The sequence below is a fragment of the Delphinapterus leucas genome, chromosome 15, assembly GCF_059928025.1.
Source record: "Delphinapterus leucas isolate spDelLeu-1000000601 "Yukka" chromosome 15, BTC_Dleu_Yukka2, whole genome shotgun sequence".
NCBI lineage: Eukaryota > Metazoa > Chordata > Mammalia > Artiodactyla > Monodontidae > Delphinapterus > Delphinapterus leucas.
In genome coordinates this window covers 15,394,278-15,413,862 of record NC_143143.1, presented here as the reverse complement: position 1 = coordinate 15,413,862, position 19,585 = coordinate 15,394,278, and the positions used below count along the sequence as shown (strand labels likewise).

The 19,585-nt window shown below is 44.9% G+C and overlaps 1 protein-coding gene across 2 annotated transcripts in view; it reads left to right on the top strand.

Moving 5' to 3' along the window:
- The first annotated feature begins 539 nt into the window (after positions 1-539).
- The window catches only part of ITGAM (integrin subunit alpha M), a 37,796-nt gene continuing 18,750 nt past the window's right edge, over positions 540-19,585 (top strand). Inside the window, exons 1-12 of one of the 2 annotated variants that reach the window (XM_089895861.1) lie at positions 540-628; positions 1,617-1,722; positions 4,505-4,608; positions 4,914-4,984; positions 5,131-5,248; positions 10,643-10,773; positions 11,217-11,362; positions 12,114-12,267; positions 13,505-13,655; positions 14,640-14,713; positions 17,330-17,459; positions 17,730-17,872. In XM_089895861.1, the coding sequence (XP_089751987.1) occupies positions 601-628; positions 1,617-1,722; positions 4,505-4,608; positions 4,914-4,984; positions 5,131-5,248; positions 10,643-10,773; positions 11,217-11,362; positions 12,114-12,267; positions 13,505-13,655; positions 14,640-14,713; positions 17,330-17,459; positions 17,730-17,872 (1,356 nt within the window). In that variant the 5' untranslated portion in view covers positions 540-600. The remainder of the gene's footprint in view (positions 629-1,616; positions 1,723-4,504; positions 4,609-4,913; positions 4,985-5,130; positions 5,249-10,642; positions 10,774-11,216; positions 11,363-12,113; positions 12,268-13,504; positions 13,656-14,639; positions 14,714-17,329; positions 17,460-17,729; positions 17,873-19,585) is intronic. The other variant, XM_089895860.1, reaches the window with a different exon arrangement.

The following is a 19,585-nucleotide window of genomic DNA, read 5'->3' as shown; positions in this document are numbered from 1 at the left end:
ATTACACATACTGCGGAGCCACTAAGCCCGGCGCCACAACTACTGAAGTCTGGGCGCCTAGAGCCTGTGCTCCGCAACAAGAGAAACCACCTCACTGAGAAGTCTTTGTGCCGCAACGAAGACCCAACGCAGCCAAAAATAAATACATAAATAACTAAATTTATATTTAAAAAAAAGCACCAGGTTTCTCTGTACCCGAGTTGACCTTACTGATGGCCACACAGGAGGATAGCTCTGGCTGACAGGTATTCCCGCTTCCCTGGGCAGGAGGGAGGGACATTTTGCAAAGCGTGCTTTCAGGGAGACATGTTCTGGGGGGCAGGTCATAAGACTGTGCTTTGCTGTTCATAATGTTTCTAGAAGCAGGTGGGCAAACAAAGCCACCTATGGGTTGGCGACCCTGATGGTTTGGGCCGGGAGGCTGGGTAGAGGGGGTAGGTCTGGCAGGTCTGTGTGCTCACTGAGCCTCCGTCCTCTTCCTTTGGGTCTCTGACAGACTTCTGCCTCTTACTTCCCTTTTTCGGTCCTTCCTGGCTTTGGTGGCCTCCTTGAAGTGGCTCAGTGGTGCCTGCAGCCTCACGGCTCCTGCTGTCTCCAGAGATGACTCACAGAGTCCTTCTACTAACAGGTGCGCCAGGAGTTGGGGGGCCCTCAGAGTGAGGAGGGGGGGCAGTTTTTGGGTTTGTGAGTTTGTGGAGATAAAGGGTACAGAATACTTAGGAGTTAGGCTGGGAGAGACAAAGGGGATTGGGGGAAGGTTAAGGGATTCAAGCAGCAGAGTAGAACTAGACCGAGATGCGATGAGCAGAGAAGCTTTGGATAAATGACTCAATTCACGGACTATGCAAGGGGGTTTGGCTGGTCCCTTCTTCACAGAGGAGGAAACTGAGGCCCCGAGAGGTGAAATGACACGTCTAAGTGTGCACAGCAGGTCTTGGCTTCTCTTCTTGGAGTGTTTCTTCTTGGATTCCACCTCACCTCCTCCTATTTGCCTCCTCTTTTCCAAGGACTCAGGTGTAAATGTTTGTTGAATGACTGACTGATCAAAATGATTCAAGTTTTTTCCCTTTGTATCTGTGTTTTGTGGACTAAGAGCCAGAGAAGGGAAAGAAATGCTTGAAAGTTGCATAGGAAGGAAATTACCTGAGTCTTTAGGAACTTGATTGTTGGGCAAATCAGTGGGGTGGGAACCCAGGGTGGGGCTCAGAGAGGGGCTGAATGCACCTGTTGATGGAAATAATCAATAAACAAGAAAAGAGTTTTCTTTGAGCAAACTGAGGACTATAGCCCAGGAGACAGCCTCTCAGAGAACTCTGAGGAACTGCTCCGGAGAAGCATGGTTTTCAGCACAGTTCTATATCTTGTCAGAACAAAGAACATCAAACAAGTCAGGGATATGTTCCTTCAAGGTTAAAAACAAAACAAAACAAACAACAGATCGTAGTTGTGGCGCACGGGCTTAGCTGCTCTGCGGCATGTGGGATCTTCCTGGACCAGGGCTCAAACCCGTGTCCCCTGGATTCTTAATCACTGCGCCACCAGGGAAGTTCCCAGGCTGCTTTCTTAACTGTCTCCTTCTGTCCTCCTGACTCCCGCCCCCCTTGTTCTCCCTCCAGCCTTGGCCTTATGTCACGGGTTCAACCTGGACACGGAAAAAGCAGTCATCTTCCAAAACAATGCAAGGGGCTTCGGGCAGAGCGTGGTCCAGCTTGAGGGATCCCGGTAAGGGCCACAGGGGGACTCCCTGCTCACGCACTTTCCCTCCAAGGCTTAACATACCTGAAAAAAAAATCACAATTTCCTTGATTTGTTTTTTCCTTAATTTATCAGAGCTCTAAATTCAAAAGATACAAAAGAGTGTGATAGTAAGAAAGTCTCTTCCTCACTCCCTTCCCCCAATTCCCTCCCTAGCAGGGTCCCTGTTGAATGGTTTCTCGTGTGTCCTTTCAGAGAGATTCTACAGTGCATAGACCTCCACATCATCCTACACACAATTTATTGCACACATTATACTCAAACTACAACCTCCTGCCTATTTTTGTAAATACATTTTATTGACACTTGGCTACCCCTACTCCCCACTTGTCATTTATTATTATTATTTTTTATTATTTTCCAATACTTATAAAAATTTTACTGGAGTATAGTTGATTCACAACGTTGCATTAGTTTCAGATGTACAGCAAAGTGATTCAGTTGTACATATACATATATTCATTCTTTTTCAGATTCTTTTCCCATATAGGTTATTACAGAAAATCGAGTAGAGTTCCCTGTGTTATACAGTAGGTCCTTGTTGGTTATCTGTTTTATATATAGCAGTGTGTGTGTGTTAATCCCAAGCTCCTAATTTATCTCTCCCCCTCACGTTTCCCCTTTGGTAACCATAAGTTTGTTTTTGAAATCTGTGAGTCTGTTTCTGTTTTGTAAATAAGTTCATTTACATCATTTTTCTCTGTGTGACTTACTTCACTTAGTATGATAATCTCTAGTCATTTATTTTTTAGGGCAGTTTTGGAGCTATAGTAGCAGAACAGAGAGTCTGGGACAGAGACTCTATGGCCTGCAAAGCCTAAAATATTTACCTTTACAGAAATAATATTTATGGAAATAATGTTACTTTTCTAGAAGAAAGTTTGCTGGCCTCTGCTCCATACTGTCCTTTGCATTTTTTTTAAATTAATAGAGCTTGCTGATTTTACCAAACAAATGAAAAAAGAGCTTACTTGTTCTTTTTAATGCTTACATCACATTCCATTATTTGGAAGTATTGTAATTTACATTTATATTACATTTAAATCTCTTTTTAAAATTTATTTATTTATTTATTTATTTAGGCTGCCTGGGTCTTAGTTGCGGCACACGGCATTTTTGTTGCGGCATGTTTAGTTGCGGCATGCAGGATCTTTAATTGCAACATGTGGGCTCTTAGTTGCAGCATGTGGGATCTAGTTCCCCTACCAGGGATTGAAGCCGGGCCCCCTGAATTGGGAGCACAGAGTCTTACCCACTGGACCACCAGGGAAGTCCCCAAATCTCTTCTTAATGGACATTAGATTGTTTCCAAACTTTTGCTATATGAACAATGTTGGCATTTTGTACATGTGCAAGTATATTTTGGAAGTAAATTCCTAGGACTAGGGTTGCTGGATCCAAGGGTACATGTGCATATGTAATTTTAATAGATTTTTCCAAATTACCCTCTATGAGGGTGGCAACAATTTGCACTGACACCAGAAGTTTATGCAAACACCTACTTCCCCACCCACTTGCCAACCCAAAGTGTAAGCAAACTTATGATCTTTGTAAATTGAACAGGTGAGAAACGGTATATCAATTTACTTTTAAACTGCATTTCTTTTTTTAAAAAAATTAATTAATTTATGACCGTATGGGGTCTTCTCATTGTGGTGGCCTCTCTTGCTGTGGAGCACGGGCTCTAGGCACGTGGGCTTCCGTAGCTGTGGCTCGAAGCCTCTAGAGCGTAGGCTCAGTAGTTTTGGCGCACGGGCTTAGTTGCTCCACGGCATGTGGGATCTTCCCAGACCAGGGCTCGAACCCACGTCTTCTGCATTGGCAGGCGGATTCTTAACCACTGCGCCACCAGGGAAGCCCTGCATTTCTTTTTTAAGGAGAGATTTATTTCCTTTTCTGTGAACATTTTTTTTCTTATCTGTTGCCCATTTTTCTCTTGGTTTGTTTTTTTTCCCTTACTGGTTTGTGGGAGCTCTGACTATACTGAGGAAAGTAGTCTGGGGTATGAGTTGCTCATCTCCCTCCCCCGGTTTATCGTTTGTTTTCTGACTTCGCTTTTGGTACTTGATCAGATACAGAAATTTATTTAAAATGACTGTGGAGTTGAATGTATTCACTTTAAAATGACCTCTGGGTATTATGTCATTCTCAGAGAGTTCCTTCTCACTCCAAGATTAAACATTTTCCCATTTTTGGATTGTACATGGATTAACTCATTTAATCCTGATAATAACCTTGAGGTAGGTGCTGCTATTATCCATATTTTAGAGATGAGAAAATTGAAGCACAATAAGGTCATTAGTTGACTTGCCCAAGGTCACACAGGAAGTAAGGGTGGGACTAAATTTTAATTTCGGGCAGTAAAACTCCAAGGCCTCTATTCCTGTCCTCTATGCACTATTGCATCCCTGCCTGAATGGGGAAGTGATTCCAAGTTGGGAAGGTAGACTGTCTACCTTCATTGTTTGGCCTTCAGGATTTAGAAATTCTTGAATTTACTGAAGTGACCTCTGGGAATTCAAATGACTGGATTATGAGAATATTCACAATAAACAATCAGCGGTTAAAAAAAATTCCCATGTTTTTCTTTGCTGAATCTTCCTCCTATTTCTGGGAGTTGGGGAATCCCTGTGAGGTTGACTCCCCCGCTTTTATTTTGGGTGGCGGAACTTCCATGGTCTCCTTCTCTCCCCAGTTATCATAGCGCTCTCTTGTCCCTGTGGTGAGCTTTTCCCACCTCTCCCCCCAGGCTGGTGGTTGGAGCCCCCCAGGAGATAAAGGCTTCCAATCAAACGGGCGGCCTCTACCAGTGCGACTGCAGTATGGGCAAGTGTGAACCCATCCCCCTGCAGGGTGAGTCACTGCCCCTCGCTGGGACCCAGGGCTAGGGTTCCACCTCTGTACACACCTGGACTTGCCAGACGTTGCCTTTGTCTTGGGATCTGTGATGGGGGCCCAGGGAGCCAGCTCCCTGACCTCTGAGCTGTATGCAGGCACCCTTGGACACCCCTCTGTGTCCCTTTCCATGACCTACGTGCCTCTTTGAACCCCTCACACCTCCATGTCTCCCTGGTTGAGGTTCCTGTCCATCCCCTGTCCAGTTCTTACACAGTCCCGTCCATCCCCCAGGGTGACCATATATATATCTGTCCCCTCAGTACCCCCGGAGGCTGTGAACATGTCCCTGGGCCTGTCTCTGGCATTCGCCACCAAACCTTTCCAACTGCTGGTGAGTTGCATTGGGTCATGGGAGTGTCCCAAGGGAAGGAGTTGGGGGCCTAAGACTCTTGGGGCTGGGGTCTTGCTGGGTGGAGGTGCTGGGGTGAAAGGACAGGAAGCAGGGACAGCCCCTCCCACCTGTCCCCTGCGCCCTAGGCCTGTGGCCCCACTGGGCACCGAATCTGCAAGGACAACACCTACGCGATCGGCTTCTGCTTCCTGTTTCAATCCAGCCTACTGCAGCAACCCAGCAGGCTCCCAGAGGCCCTCAGAGGTGGGTACAGACAAGTAGCATGAGACTGGAGGGAGTTGGCAGTACTGGGCTGAGGGGCTCATAGTCTGGGGGTTTATTTAAAAGTCTTGGTGCAGAAGCATGAGGGAACTGGGTTCCAAAGCAGAGAGGGGCTCTGGAGAGGTTCTAGGATCTTGCACTTTGAGGAAAGTCCTGATATAGCCACCCATCTTTGTGAGACAATGTCTCAACCATTGTCCTTAGAGTTAGTGCCTGGACTCAGCCTGGCCACAGTGCCTGACCATAGCCTTTGAGGCTCTAGCTGGTGTGGCCCTCGTCCACCTCTCCAACTTCTTTCCCAACCCTTCTACCTTAGTCACTGTGCTCCAGCTGCCTTTCTTCTCCAAGAACCACACCAAGCTGTCCCTGCCTCAGGGGCTTTGCACTTACTATTCCTTCAGCCTGGCATGCTCTTTCCCCAGATCTCAGCTGACAACCTATTACTGTCATCTCAGCTCAAATGTTAATCAAATGTTAACTCTTCAGAGAGACCTTCCCTGAGTGGCTCTTCTAATCATTTCCACCATCACTTCCTACCACATTGCCCTGCTTTGCCCTCTTCATACCTATATATCCATATTTTACTTCTTTCTTTCTTTTTTTTTTTTTTTTGCGGTACGCGGGCCTCTCACTTTTGTGGCCTCTCCCGTTGCGGAGCACAGGCTCCAGACGCACAGGCTCAGCGGCCATGGCTCACGGGCCCAGCCGCTCCGTGGCACGTGGGATCCTCCCGGACCGGGGCACGAACCCGTGTCCCCTGCATCGGCAGGTGGACTCTCAACCACTGCACCACCAGGGAAGCCCTTTACTTATTTCTTAGATGTCCTTTCTTCTGGGATGTAGGCTCTGTGATAGCCAGAGATTTTGTCGAGCTTGTTCACTTGCTGCTTGACAAATTGCTCCTGAACTTAGCAGCCAAAAACAAGAAACATTAATTATCTCACAGTTTCTGTGAATCAGGAATCTGGACACAGACTAGTTGGGGTTCTCTGTCTCATGGTTTCTCAAGAGCTTGAAGTTGTCAAACCAGGGGTGTGATCTCATCTGAAGGCTTGACTGGGGAAGATCCACATCCAAGCTCACTTATAAGATGGTTGGATTGAGGGCCTCAGTCCACACTGGCTGCTGGCTCCTGCTTCCCTCACTTGCTTGTCCCATGGGCTTCCCCACAGAACAGCTCACAACGTGGCAGCTGGCTGCCCTCAGGGTGAGTGAACAAGGCAGTGAGAGAGCAAGAGAGAGTAAGAACCCAAGATGGACGTCACAGTCTTTTATAATCTAATCTCAGAAGACTTCTGCCATGTTGTATTCTTTGGGAGTGAGTCAAAAAGTCCAGCTCACAGGGAGGATGTAGAGAAAAGGGAACCCTCCTACACTGTTGGTGGGAATGTAAATTGGTACAGCTACTATGGAGAACAGTACGGAGGTTCCTTAAAAAACTAAAAATATAGCTACCATATGATTCAGCAATCCCACTCCTGGGCATATATCTGGAAAAGACAAAAACCCTAATTCAAAAAGACACATGGACCCCAGTGTTCATAGCAGCACTATTTATAATAGCCAAGACATGGAAGAACCTAAGTGTCCACCAACAGAAGAATGGATAAAGAAGATGTGATATATATATATATATATATATATATATATATATACACACACACACACACACACACATAAACAGAAACAACAGAATACTACTCAACCACAGAAAAGAATGAAATAATGTTATTTGCTGCAACCTGGACGGACCTAGAGAATATCACACTAAGTGAAGTAAGTCAGAGAAAGACAAATATCACATGGTATCACTTCTATGTGGAATCTGAAAAATAATATAAATGAACCTACATGCAAAACAAAAACAGACTCACAGACATAGAAAACAAATTTATGGTTACCAAAGAGGAAAGGGAAGTGGGAGGGATAAATTAGGAGTCTGGGATTAACAGATACACACTACTACATATAAAATAGATAAGCAAAAAGGATTCACTGTATAACACAGCAGATAACATTCAATATCTTGTAATAACCTTAAATGGAAAAATCTGAAAAATATACTTGAATCACTTTACTGTACACCTGAAACTAACACAATATTGTCAATCAACTATACTTCAGTAAAAATAAATAAATAAAAACTCCAGCTCACAATCAACATGAGGAGATTATGCAAGGGTGTTAACTCTATCAGGAGGTGAGAATCTTGGGGACCATCTTGGTGGCTCCTTACCCTTGTTCCCCAAGCATCTGTTGATTGAAAGAGAGTAAGTGAATGAATGTTTTTATCCAGCTGATTTCTTTCTTTTTTTCTTTTTTTTGTGTGGCTGTGTTGGGTCTTCGTTGCTGCACGTGGGCTTTCTCTAGTTGCGGCGAGTGGGGGCTACTCTTCGTTGCAGTGCGCGGGCTTCTCAGTGCTGTGGCTTCTTTTGTTGCGGAGCATGGGCTGTGGTTGCTGAAGCACGCAGGCTCAGTATCTGTGGCACGTGGGTTCCAGGGCGCACGGGCTTCAGTAGTTGTTGTACGCGGGCTCAGTAGTTGTGGCACATGAGCTTAGTTGCTCTGTGACATGTGGGATCTTCCTGGACCAGGGCTTGAACCCGTGTCCCCTGCATTGGCAGGAGGATTCTTAACCACTGCGCCACCAGGGAAGTCCCATATCCAGCTGATTTCTGACAACGATGTCTTCAACTCCTTGGCCATCTTTTTGCTTGTTTCCAAGTTGGTTCTGGAACCAAGGGCAGATATGTCTTCCTTTTACAGTTTTTTTTTTTCTCAAGCTCCTTTGAACTTCACTCTCAACCAATAACCTTCCCTCCTTCTTCACAGAATAAACCAAGGCTGCCAGGTGTAAACTCCTTCCACGTCCTCCTTCTCCTTGTCCAGATTTCCTCGATGGCACCACTCTTGGCAGCATCTCACTGGTTTTAGAGGAAGACCTGTCCTTTCCATGAGTAATTTTTCCATCTGGGCTTTTGAGGCTCTCTCGCATCACCAACTCTGGGGTTCACATCTTTAATCACTTGCTCTCTCCAGGAACCTAAATCCCAACCCCTCCTTTGAATGTAAACCTGCTCATGCTACCCATAACTTAAAAAGAATCAACCACTCAAACTGATAGCAATGAAAATAACCTTCCCTCCCCCGGTCTCCTCTCCATCTTCTGCCCTCTCTCCTTCCCTTCATCACCAACCTTCTTGGAAGGGATCTCTCTCCTTGTCTCCATTGCCCCCATGCTGTGATCCTTCACCCTTTGACATCTGGCTCCTGCCCACCCATGATATAGACCTTGCTGTTGCCAGTGGCATCTGTGACCCTCTAAAGGCCAAATCTCTATTCTGTCCTCATGTTCTCTGACTTTTCCAATGTGACCTGCAGATCACCTCTTCCTTCCCCCAGCACCTTGGCTTCAGACATCTCTCCTCTCCTCTCTTCTCTTCCTCCTACTTGTGCCCCTACTGAGGGCTCCTACGAAGCTCCAGCTCCAAGCTGTCTTCCTCTGCCTCCCCTGCCCACCTGATTACAGCTTCTGTTCTTGCCCATGTGCTCTTCGTGTCTGACTGCATCCAATTCTGTTGCTTCAGCTCCCACCCCCACGTTTCTCTCTTCAGTCCTCACTCTTAAGCATTCCAGACTCTTCTTTTTGAAAACATTTTCATTTCCTTAAAAATAGAAGAAACATGCACTCGGTTCATAGTTCAAAAGGCACTAATGGTTACACTATAAAAACCTCTCCTTCTTGGGTCTCGGAGCTCCTCTTTCCTTCCTGAGAGGCAGCTACTGTTACCAGCGTCTCATGGCTTCTTCTGGAGGTACTCCACGTATCAATATTTACTGACATAGGCGTCTGTATACTTCACCCTGTGCCACAAAAGGTAGCGTGCTCTACACACTGGATTGTACCTTGATTCTTTTCACTTAGTGTACCTTTGAGATTTTCAAGAAAATTTCTGGCTTATCGTCCCTGTTTATTTTCTATATAAATGTTAGAATCTGCTTGTCTATTTTTTTAAAAGCCAATACTTTTATCTTATTTTTTCACTGATGATACAGTAAAATTGACCTTTTTTCCCCTTGTGGTGTACAATTCAATTAATTTTAAGACATGCTTAGATTTGTGTAAACAGCAACATGAACAGGATACGAAAGAATTCTTTTACCTCCTAAAAAATCCTTTGTGCTGGGCTTCCCTGGTGGCGCAGTGGTTGAGAGTCCGCCTGCCGATGCAGGGGACGCGGGTTCGTGCCCCGGTCCGGGAAGATCCCACATGCCTCGGAGCGGCTGGGCTCGTGAGCCATGGCTGCTGAGCCTGCGCGTCTGGAGCCTGTGCTCTGCAACGGGAGAGGCCACAACAGTGAGAGGCCCACGTACAGGAAAAAAAAAAAAAATCCTTTGTGCTACCCTTTTCTACACTGGATCCTTGAAAAATGGCCAGTTTAAACTGCGTGGGTCCACCTATATGTGGATTTTTTTTCCCACTAAATTCATGCTACAGTACTGCTGGATCTGAGTTTGGTTGAATCCGCAGATGCAGAATTGCGGATATGGAATTGCAGATACGAAGGGCAGACTGTGAAGTTATACATGCATTTTTAACTGCATGGAGGGTGGGGGCCCCTCATCCTTGCGTTGCTCAAGGGTCAACTGTATTTAGAAAGGGACTAATTATAAAGGTGTGGCAGGGTCTAAAGAAGCTACAAGGGATGGTCCAGGAACCCAGGGTGAACAACAGTGGAGCTGTTGCTACCCTAGGCTGATGGGACAAAGAGAGGCAGAAGTCCCCAGAATCTGGAAGGACAGGGAGTCATGGGGAGTGGGCCTCCTTGAGAGGAGCACTGATCTGTTGAGGGACACAGTTGGCCCAAAGCAGGCTTGCAGGAAGGGAGCTGAGGGAAATACTCTGCTCTCACCCTCTTCCCTCCCTCCAGTCTCCTGTTGAGGCTCCTAATTGGGCAAACAAGCCAGAGGTTGAAAGAGCCCTGTTGACATGTCCCATGTGGGCTGAGCTCCGGGCAAAGTGGGGAATGGTAGAAAGTGGATTTGGGGCTGGGGCAGAATGGGGGGCTGGAGGGAGGACATCCAGCATACGTTTATATGCGCTATTCCTTTTTTCCCCTGTAACTTATTTCTCCCTGTGTATTTTTGGCAAATTATTTCTTATTCTTCATGAGGTATCTGTGATAGCACTGCTTTCCCTGACTGCCTTGAGCAGAATGAACCATATTTTTCCATACCACTCTGTCCCATGTTTTTATTTAGCTAGGCACATGGGTTGCATCTTGTTTACCTTTCATTCTCATGTCAGCAGAGTGCTGACATGCAGAAAATGAATGCTGAGTCTCTTGTAATCAATTCCTTTTCCTTTTTCCCCAGGGTGCCCTCAGAAAGAGAGTGACATTGCTTTTTTGATTGATGGCTCTGGTAGCATCAACCCGACAGACTTTCAGCGGATGAAGAACTTTGTCTCAACTGTGATGAGTCAATTCCAAAAGTCCAAAACCTTGGTAAGGGTCAGTGGGTAGGTTAGGGAACAGCTTGCATAAGGCTGGAAAATACGTGGCAACCAGGCTGCCACGTCCCTGTCCTGCTTCTATTAGAGATGTTGCCAACTTGCCAGTTGATCATTGTTTTCTTTCATGATTTGCTTCCTTGCTCTGTCTGGATGTGGCCTCAGCTTTCCTCCAGCCCCCTGTAAAGCAGGCAGACTAATTGATAGGGGTTGGCGTGGGACATGAAGCCCACATGTCATCTCTGGCTGAGTTCTAGTGCTGGGAAGTGGGAGCTGATGGCCGATCTCTGTCCTGGTGAGGCGGAAGGACTGGGGGCAGGGCAGAATTGGGAGGAATTTGGAGACTAGAGTGTTTCAAGATTTATGGAGAGCTTGCTGAGATGGTTAAGGGGGAGGAGGGACACCTTCTCCAGTGTAATACCAGGTGCCCGTTCCCAGTTCTCTTTGATGCAGTACTCTGAAGAATTTCAGACTCATTTCACCTTCAACGATTTCAAGAGAAACCCTTCCCCGGAATCGCTGGTGAGGCCAATAACACAGCTGTTGGGGAGGACACACACGGCCACAGCGATCCGCAAAGTTGTGTAAGCTCTTCCCTCTTTGCTTAGGATAGAAGGAGGAGGTTTTATTTTTCGTTGAGCTTTGCAGGAAGAGGGGAGTTGTTCAGACAGGGCTGGGGTAGAGGGTATTTCCGGTGGAGGGGTGAGTAAACGTGTGGAGGAGGGACTGTGCCCGGTATGGTCATGACATACAAGTCGTGAGTAAAGGTGGGATTAAGGGGGCGGGGAGGGAAGGGAAGGCTAGAGAGAGGCTAGAAGGATCAGTTGAGGCCAGATCATCAAGGCAACTGAAAAGCCAGTGGATCCATTGAAGGTTTTAGCAGTGGGGACACGTACCCATATCTTGTTTTAGAAAGTTCACTCTGATCTCTGTGTGTGTGTGTGTCTGTGTAGAGTCAAGGCTGGGGATTGGGACAAAAGTGCAGGATGATATGCTGGAGAACCATTGCCTCACATCAGGAGAGGTTTGATGAAGGCACAATTAAGCTTATTAATTTCTTTTTAATTTAGAAGGAATAATACTCAGTTAAAAAAAAAATCGATCTATGCCAAAGTATATAACGGCAATGAAGGCTTCCTTTCCCTCCACTCTTTCCTGTTCTCCTGCTGCCCTTCCAGATATTGGGGCAGCTACATCTCAGTGCTTGTCCCAGGAGAACCCAAGTGCCTCCTAGACAGAGCCCAGTTGCATCTGTCACTGCTGACGTTCCTTCCCTAGCATCAAGCGTATCTCTGTCGGCTCGAATTTGACTTTTCCCTCCTCTACCCTGGACAGAAGAGAACTGTTTCACAGCAGAAACGGAGCCCGGGAGAATGCCCTTAAGATGCTGGTTGTCATCACAGATGGAGAAAAGTTTGGCGATCCTTTGGACTACAAGGATGTCATCCCTGAAGCGGATAGAAAGGGGGTCATTCGCTACGTCATTGGGGTAGGAAATGTGGCTCTCCGGCCTGATGCTTCTGTAGAGGGTTCTACTTGGATACACCCTCCTTTGAATTTGCAAACATCAATAAAATCAAAGTGGGGCAAGGCTCATCTCTGCTAGCCCATATGTTCACAATAGTGAACTATTGTCGTAATAATGCTATGTAACAAACTAGCCCAACGTTCAGTGGCTTGAAACAGTAAGTGCGTCTGTGCGTCAGCTGGGCAACTTTTCGGGTCCTAGCTGGACTCCCTCCTGCGTCTGTAACCAGCTGCAGGTTGCTTGGCAGCTCTGATGATCTTGGCTGGGCTCTCTCCATTTCTGAGGGTTGCCATCGATATCTGTTTGCCGGGCTGGAACGACAGGGGTAACTTGGCTCTTCTGTTCCCTGTGCCTCATCCTTCAGTGGGCTAGCCTGGGTGTGTCCTCATGGTGAAGGCAGAGGAACAAAAGAGCAAGTGGAAATGTTGCAAGCGCTTTTTCCAGCCTCTGGTTTTTTTTTTTTTTGCGGTACGCGGGCCTCTCACTGTTGTGGTCTCTCCCGTTGCGGAGCACAGGCTCCGGACGCGCAGGCTCAGCGGCCATGGCTCACGGGCCCAGCCACTCTGTGGCATGTGGGATCTTCCCGGACCGGGTCACGAACCCGTGTCCCCTCCATCGGCAGGCAGACCCTCAACCACTGCACCACCAGGGAAGCCCCAGCCTCTGTTTTTATCACATATGATAATGTGCGTGGGCTAAAGCAGTACACATGGTTGAGCCCAGAGACAATGAGCGGAACAGAATACTCTGCTAAGAGGAGGAGGGTAGAGCACAGCTTTGGAGAAAGGCCTTGGCTACAGGAAGGGACAAAGGGTTGGGAACATCAGTGTCCTCAAACTACTACAATATCTTGCATGACATAGGAAGAGGTATCATCACGGGTCTCTGGCTTGGCAAGTAGGAAACACCTTCATATGAAGGAGAAAGCGTCCCCTTGTTCTGAAGAGAGGTCAGCCCCACACCAGGAGGGGCTGCAAATGGACTAAAGGCTGGATTTCAGCCCCAATTTCTCCCTTGACAGAATGTAGAGTGTACAACCTGCTCTACCGTACCTGGCAGCTCTGTCCCAGGGACCTTCTGGTGCATTCCTTCCTTGGACAGAGATTGTTTCAGATTCTTTTCCTGCAGAATTTTCTTTGCTGGAGGAGAGTACTACCCCCAGAAAGTGTCTGATTCAGCTTCTGTTTTTTTGTAACAGGTGGGAGATGCCTTCTTCAGTGACAAATCTCTAAAAGAGCTCGATACCATCGCATCCAAGCCGCGTGGTGATCACGTGTTCCAGGTGAATAACTTTGAAGCTCTGAAGACCATTCAGAACCAGCTTCAGGAAAAGATCTTTGCGATTGAGGGTGAGCTAAGGTTTTGTAGTCCTGGAGCAGCTCCAAAGGCAGCTCCTTATCCCAAAACACGTACTTCCCTGTAGAAACAAGAACCTCCTAGCCCTTGGAACCCTGAGCCTCAGCATCAACTCCTTTCTTCTTCCATTTCCCAGCAACTCTGGCCTCTCTTGCTCAATTACTTTGAAATGGAAAGATTTAGACTTTTCTCTCTAATTTTGCAATCTTGGCTATAGGCTGAAAAATTAGACGGTAGGGGAGTCAAATCCCTCACAGTATTTTCCCCAAAATTTGGATGTGTTGCCAACATTTGTCTCTTTGGTTCACTGCTGTATCCCCAGTGCCTAGAATAATGCCTGGTACATAAAGGGTGCTCAATAAGTGTTTGTTGAATAAAAGAATTTAAAAGTTGGGGGAAGGTTCATATACAGTCTGGATTTATGGTTTCTCTTGAAAATTTGGAAGATTAGACACCTTTAGGACCATATTCCCACTTGGCAAAAAGTAGTTGGAGCCAAATAGCCACCATCCCTTTAAAAGGGGCATATGGCTAGATAAGCAACAAACATATAAATTGTAGCCATTATCTTTTCTTTTTTCCGATTTATTCATTTATTTTTTTGGCCACGCCATGAGGCATGCGGATCTTAGTTCCCCGACCAGGGACCAAACCTGTACCCCCTGCAGTGGAAGTGCGGAGTCTTAACCACTGGACCACCAGGGAAGTCCCTGCACTATCTTGTAACAACCTATAATGGAGTATAATCTGCAAAAACACTGAATCACGCTGCTGTACACCTGAAACTAACATTAATATTGTAAATTAACTATGCTTCAATAAAAAAAGGAAAGCATAACAGAGGACATGTAAGAAAAAGGGGGGTGCACATGGCTTCCATCTGAGCCTCCTTTTGTCTGGCCACCACAGCCCTGAGTTTCCAACCCCTGTTCTAGGCTCCTCTACTTTCTTTAATGTAAATGTCCTTCTCCTCACAGGTACGCACACAGGAAGTACCAGCTCCTTTGAGTATGAGATGTCTCAGGAAGGCGTCAGTGCCGTCTTCACCTCCGTAAGTGTTCTTTTGTTTAATTGGGGTTGGGGGCAAGACGAAGAGGGAGAAGAGGTTCAAAGGTTTGGGGGCTCATCTCTGTAACACGTGTTTGTTGGGAGGCACCTCTTTGATGGGCAGCAGTGGTCCCTTCTCTCTTCCTTGTCAATCCTGTTCTTTTTTTAAAAAAATTGAGATATAATGGACATAAACATGATAATAGCCTCAGGTACACAACACAGTGATTTAATATATGTATATAGCATTGCAAAATGATCACCACAATAAGTCTAATTAACATCCATCACCTTACACGGTTACACAATTTTTTTTTCTTGTGATGAGAACTTTAAGGTTTATTCTCTTAGCAACTTTCAAATATACAATACACTATTATTATTATTATTTGTGGTACGCGGGCCTCTCACTGTTGTGGGCTCTCCCGTTGCGGAGCACAGGCTCCGGACGCGCAGGCTCAGCGGCCATGGCTCACGGGCCCAGCCACTCCGCGGCACGTGGGATCTTCCCGGACCGGGGCACGAACCCGTGTCCCCTGCATTGGCAGGCGGACTCTCAACCACTGCGCCACCGGGGAAGCCCCCGTACACTATTATTAACTGTAGTCACCATGCTGTACATTACACTACCAGGATTTATTTATTTTATGACTGGAAGTTTGTACTTTTTTTTTTTAACATCTTTACTGGAGTATAATTGCTTTACAATGGTGTGTTAGTTTCTGCTTTATAACACAGTGAATCAGTTATACATATACATATGTTCCCATATCTCTTCTCTCTTGCGTCTCCCTCCCAGCCTCCCTATCCCACCCCTCTAGGTGGTCACAAAGCACCGAGCTGATCTCCCTGTGCTGTGCGGCTGCTTCCCACTAGCTATCTATTTTACATTTGGTAGTGTACATATGACCATGCCACTCTCTTACTTCATCCCAGCTTACCCTTCCCTCTCCCTGTGTCCTCAGGTCCATTCTCTACTTCTGCATCTTTATTCCTGTCCTACCCCTAGGTTCTTCATAACCATTAACAAAAATTTTTTTTTTTAGATTCCATATATATGTGTTAGCTTACGGTATTTGTTTTTCTCTTTCTTACTTCACTCTGTATGACAGACTCTAGGTCCATCCACCTCACTACAAATAACTCAATTTTGTTTGAAGCTTGTACTTTTTGACCACTTTCACCCATTTTGCACACCACCCACCGCTGCCTTTGGCAATCACCAGTCTGTTCTCTGTATGTATAATTTTGTTATTTTTAACTTCACATATAAGTAAGATCATGCAGTGTTTGACTTTATCCGATTTATTTCACTCAGCATAATCCTCCAGGTCCATCCATGTTGTCACAAATGGCAGGATTTCCTTCTTTTTACTTGCTGAATAATATTCCATTGTGTACATATACACCGCATTTTCTTTATTTGTTCATCCGTTGATGAACACTTACATTGCCTCCATGTCTTGGCTATTGTAAAAAATGCTGCAATGATCATGGAGTTGCATATACCTTTTCAAGTTAGTGTTTTCACTTCTTTTGGATATTTACCCAGAAGTGTAATTGGTGGATCATACTGTAGTTTTATTTTTAAAGTTTTGTGGAACCCCCATACTCTCTTCCATAGTGGCTTCACCAATTACATTTCCACCAACAGTGTACAAGGGTTCCCTTTTCTACACGTCCTTAACAACACTTATTTCTTCTCTTATAATGACAGGCATCTGAGAGGTGTGAGGTGATACCTCATCATGGTTTTGATTTGCATTTCCTTGATGATTAGTGATGTTGAGCACTTTTTTCATGCACCTGTTGGCCATCTGTACGTCTTCTTTGGAAAAATGTCTTTTTGGATCCTCTACCCATTTAAAAATCAGGTTTTAAAACAAACTTTTGAGTTGTATTAGTTCTTTATATATTTTGGATATTAACCCCTTATTGGATATATGATTTGCAAATATTTTCTCCTGCTCTGTAGGTTACCTTTTCATTTTGTTGATGATTTCCTTTGCTATGTAGAAGCTTTTTAGTTGATGTAGTCCCACTGCTTATTTTGTTTTTGGTGTTAAATCTAAAAAATCATCGCCAAGACAAATGTCAAGGAGATTACTACCTATGTTTTCTTCTTGGAGCTTTATGATTTCATGTCTTATGTCCAAGTCTTTAATCCATTTTGAATTGATTTTTGTGACTAGTGTAAGATAGTGGTCCAGTTTCATTCTTTTGCATGTGGCTGTCTAATTTTCCCAACACCATTTATTGAAGAGACTGTCCTTTCGTCATTGTATATTATTCTCTCCTTTGTTGTATATTGATTTACCATATATGCATGGGTTTATTGCAGGGGTCTCTGTTCTGTTCCATCGACCTATGTGTCTGTTTTTATGCCAATACCATACTGTTTTGATGACTATAGTTTTGCAATACAGTTTGAAACCAGGAAGTGTGATGCCTCCAGCTTTATTCTTTCTCAAAATTGCTTTGATTATTTGGGGTCTTTTGTGGTTCCATACAAATTTTAAGATTGTTTGTTCTATTTCAGTGAAAAAATGCCATTGGGATTTTTGATAGGGATAACACTGAAGCTCTAGATTTCTCAATCCTGTTCTACGTTCTTGCCCAGGATGGTCCCTTGTTGGGTGCTGTGGGGAGCTTTGACTGGGCTGGTGGAGCCTTTCTGCATACGCTACAGGATAAAGTCACCTTCATCAACACAACCAGGGTAGATTCAGACATGAATGATGCTTACCTGGGTAAGTAGAGAGGGCAGGGTTACTTTAAGAAGGGGTCAGGATATGGCATAACTCAACTAGTTTAGATGTCCTTGGATCTTTCATAAGCTCTTGGGATAGGTTTAAAGGCAGAAATTTCAAAGCTTCATTTTAATTGTGTTAACGAAGAGGAATATAGTGCAAGGTCCAATTACCCCAAGTTCCCAAGCATGGGGCTGCCCCACTGCCCCTGCTCAAGGGATAGTCCTGTTGGAGGGGGCAGTGCTTTTCCTCTTAGTTCATCATCTTCAGGTTATGCTGCTGAAGTCGTCTTGCGGAACCGGGTGCAAAGCCTGCTTCTGGGGGCACCTCGATATCAGCACATCGGCCTGGTGGTGATATTCAAAAAGGACGCAGGTGCTTGGGAGAAAAACGCTGAAATCAAGGGCAGCCAGGTGAGTGCAGAGTGTGTGGGGCATGGATGTGCCAACAGAGGCACCCTGGGGGCTGAGGGCTTCTGGGATGGGCATCATCAGATTCCAAGTGTGGCAGAGTCTTGTAAAGCAGAGGGCTCTAAGCTGGAGAGTCATGGGACCAACTTTGCATTTGAGAATGTTGTGTCCTCACTTTTCTAATAACGGTAAATAACAACACTTGACCTGTACAGAGCTCTCTACAAGTCTACCTGTACGCAAAGCTGGCATTTGACCAGTCCATAACCAGTATAGCCATATTAGTTATTAAAATATTGAAATAATTCTGTATCTGTCAATAAATAGCTGTTTCCTTGAGACATCCTTCCCCCCTGCACCTGCCATACACTCTGACCCCTCCCCCCAATACTCTTTGAACTTCCCCATGATCCAGCAACTATGAAGTCAGTGACCACTCCAGCTTAGCCCATGGTTGGTGCCTGAGAAGACACCTCTAGGACCTCTAGGACCCACTCCAGGGGGTGGGGACCTCTAGGGGGGACCTCTAGGACCCACTCCAGCTAAGCTCATGGTTGGTGCCTGAGAAGTCCCAGGAGTTCAATATTTTGAATATCACCCCTGCAAAAGCTGTTTTTTAACACCCTCAAAAAAGTATCAGCAAACAGAATCCAGCAGTCTATAAAAAGGATAGTACATCGTGACCAGTTGTGGTTTATAATGATGCAGGGCTTGTTCAACAATGTTGCAGAAATGGACAAGCTGATTCTAAAGTTCATATGACAATGCAAGAGACCCAGAATAGCCAAAATAATCTTGAAAAAGAAGAACTAAGTTGGAGGATTCACACCCCAATTTTGAAACTTACTACAAAGTGACAGTAATCAAGACAGGGTGGTACTAGCATAAGGATAGACCAGTGAAATAGAACTGAGAGTCTAGAAATAAACCCATACATCTATGGTCAATTGATTTTCAAAAAAGGTGCTGGGACAACTGGATGTCCACAGGCAAAAGAATAAATTTGGACCCTTACCTCACAATGTGCAAAAATTAATTCAAAATAGATCAAAGACCTAAATGTAAGAACTAAAGCTATAAACCTCTTAGAGGGATTCATAGGTGAATTTTTGTAACTTTAGATTTGGCAACGATTGTTTAGATATGACACTACAAGCACAAGCAACCAAAGATAAAATAGATTAGTTGGACTTCGTTAAATTAAAAACTTTTGAGCAGCAAAGGACACTATCAAGAAAACGAAAAGAATGGGAGGAACTATTTACAAATCATATATCTGATAAAGGTCTAGTATTTAGAATATATAAAGAACTTTTACAATTCAACAATAAAAAGCCAACCTCATGTAAAAATGGACAAAGGATTTGAATAGATATTTCTCCAGATAAGATATAAAAATGACCAATAAGCACATGAAAAGATATTCAACTTTATTCATCATTAGGGAAATACAAGTCAAACCCACAATAGAGATACCACTAGAATGGCTATTTAAAGAAAAAAATGAAAAACAACACATGTTCGTGAGGATGTGGAGAAATTAGAACCCTCATACATTGCTGGTGGGAATGTAAAATAATACAGCCCTTATGGCACACAATTTGACAGTTCCTCAAAAAGTTAAATATAGATTTATCATATGACTCAGAAATTTCACTCCTAGGTATATATCCTTTTCCAGAATGAAAATAGTTGTTCAGACAAAAACTTATACGT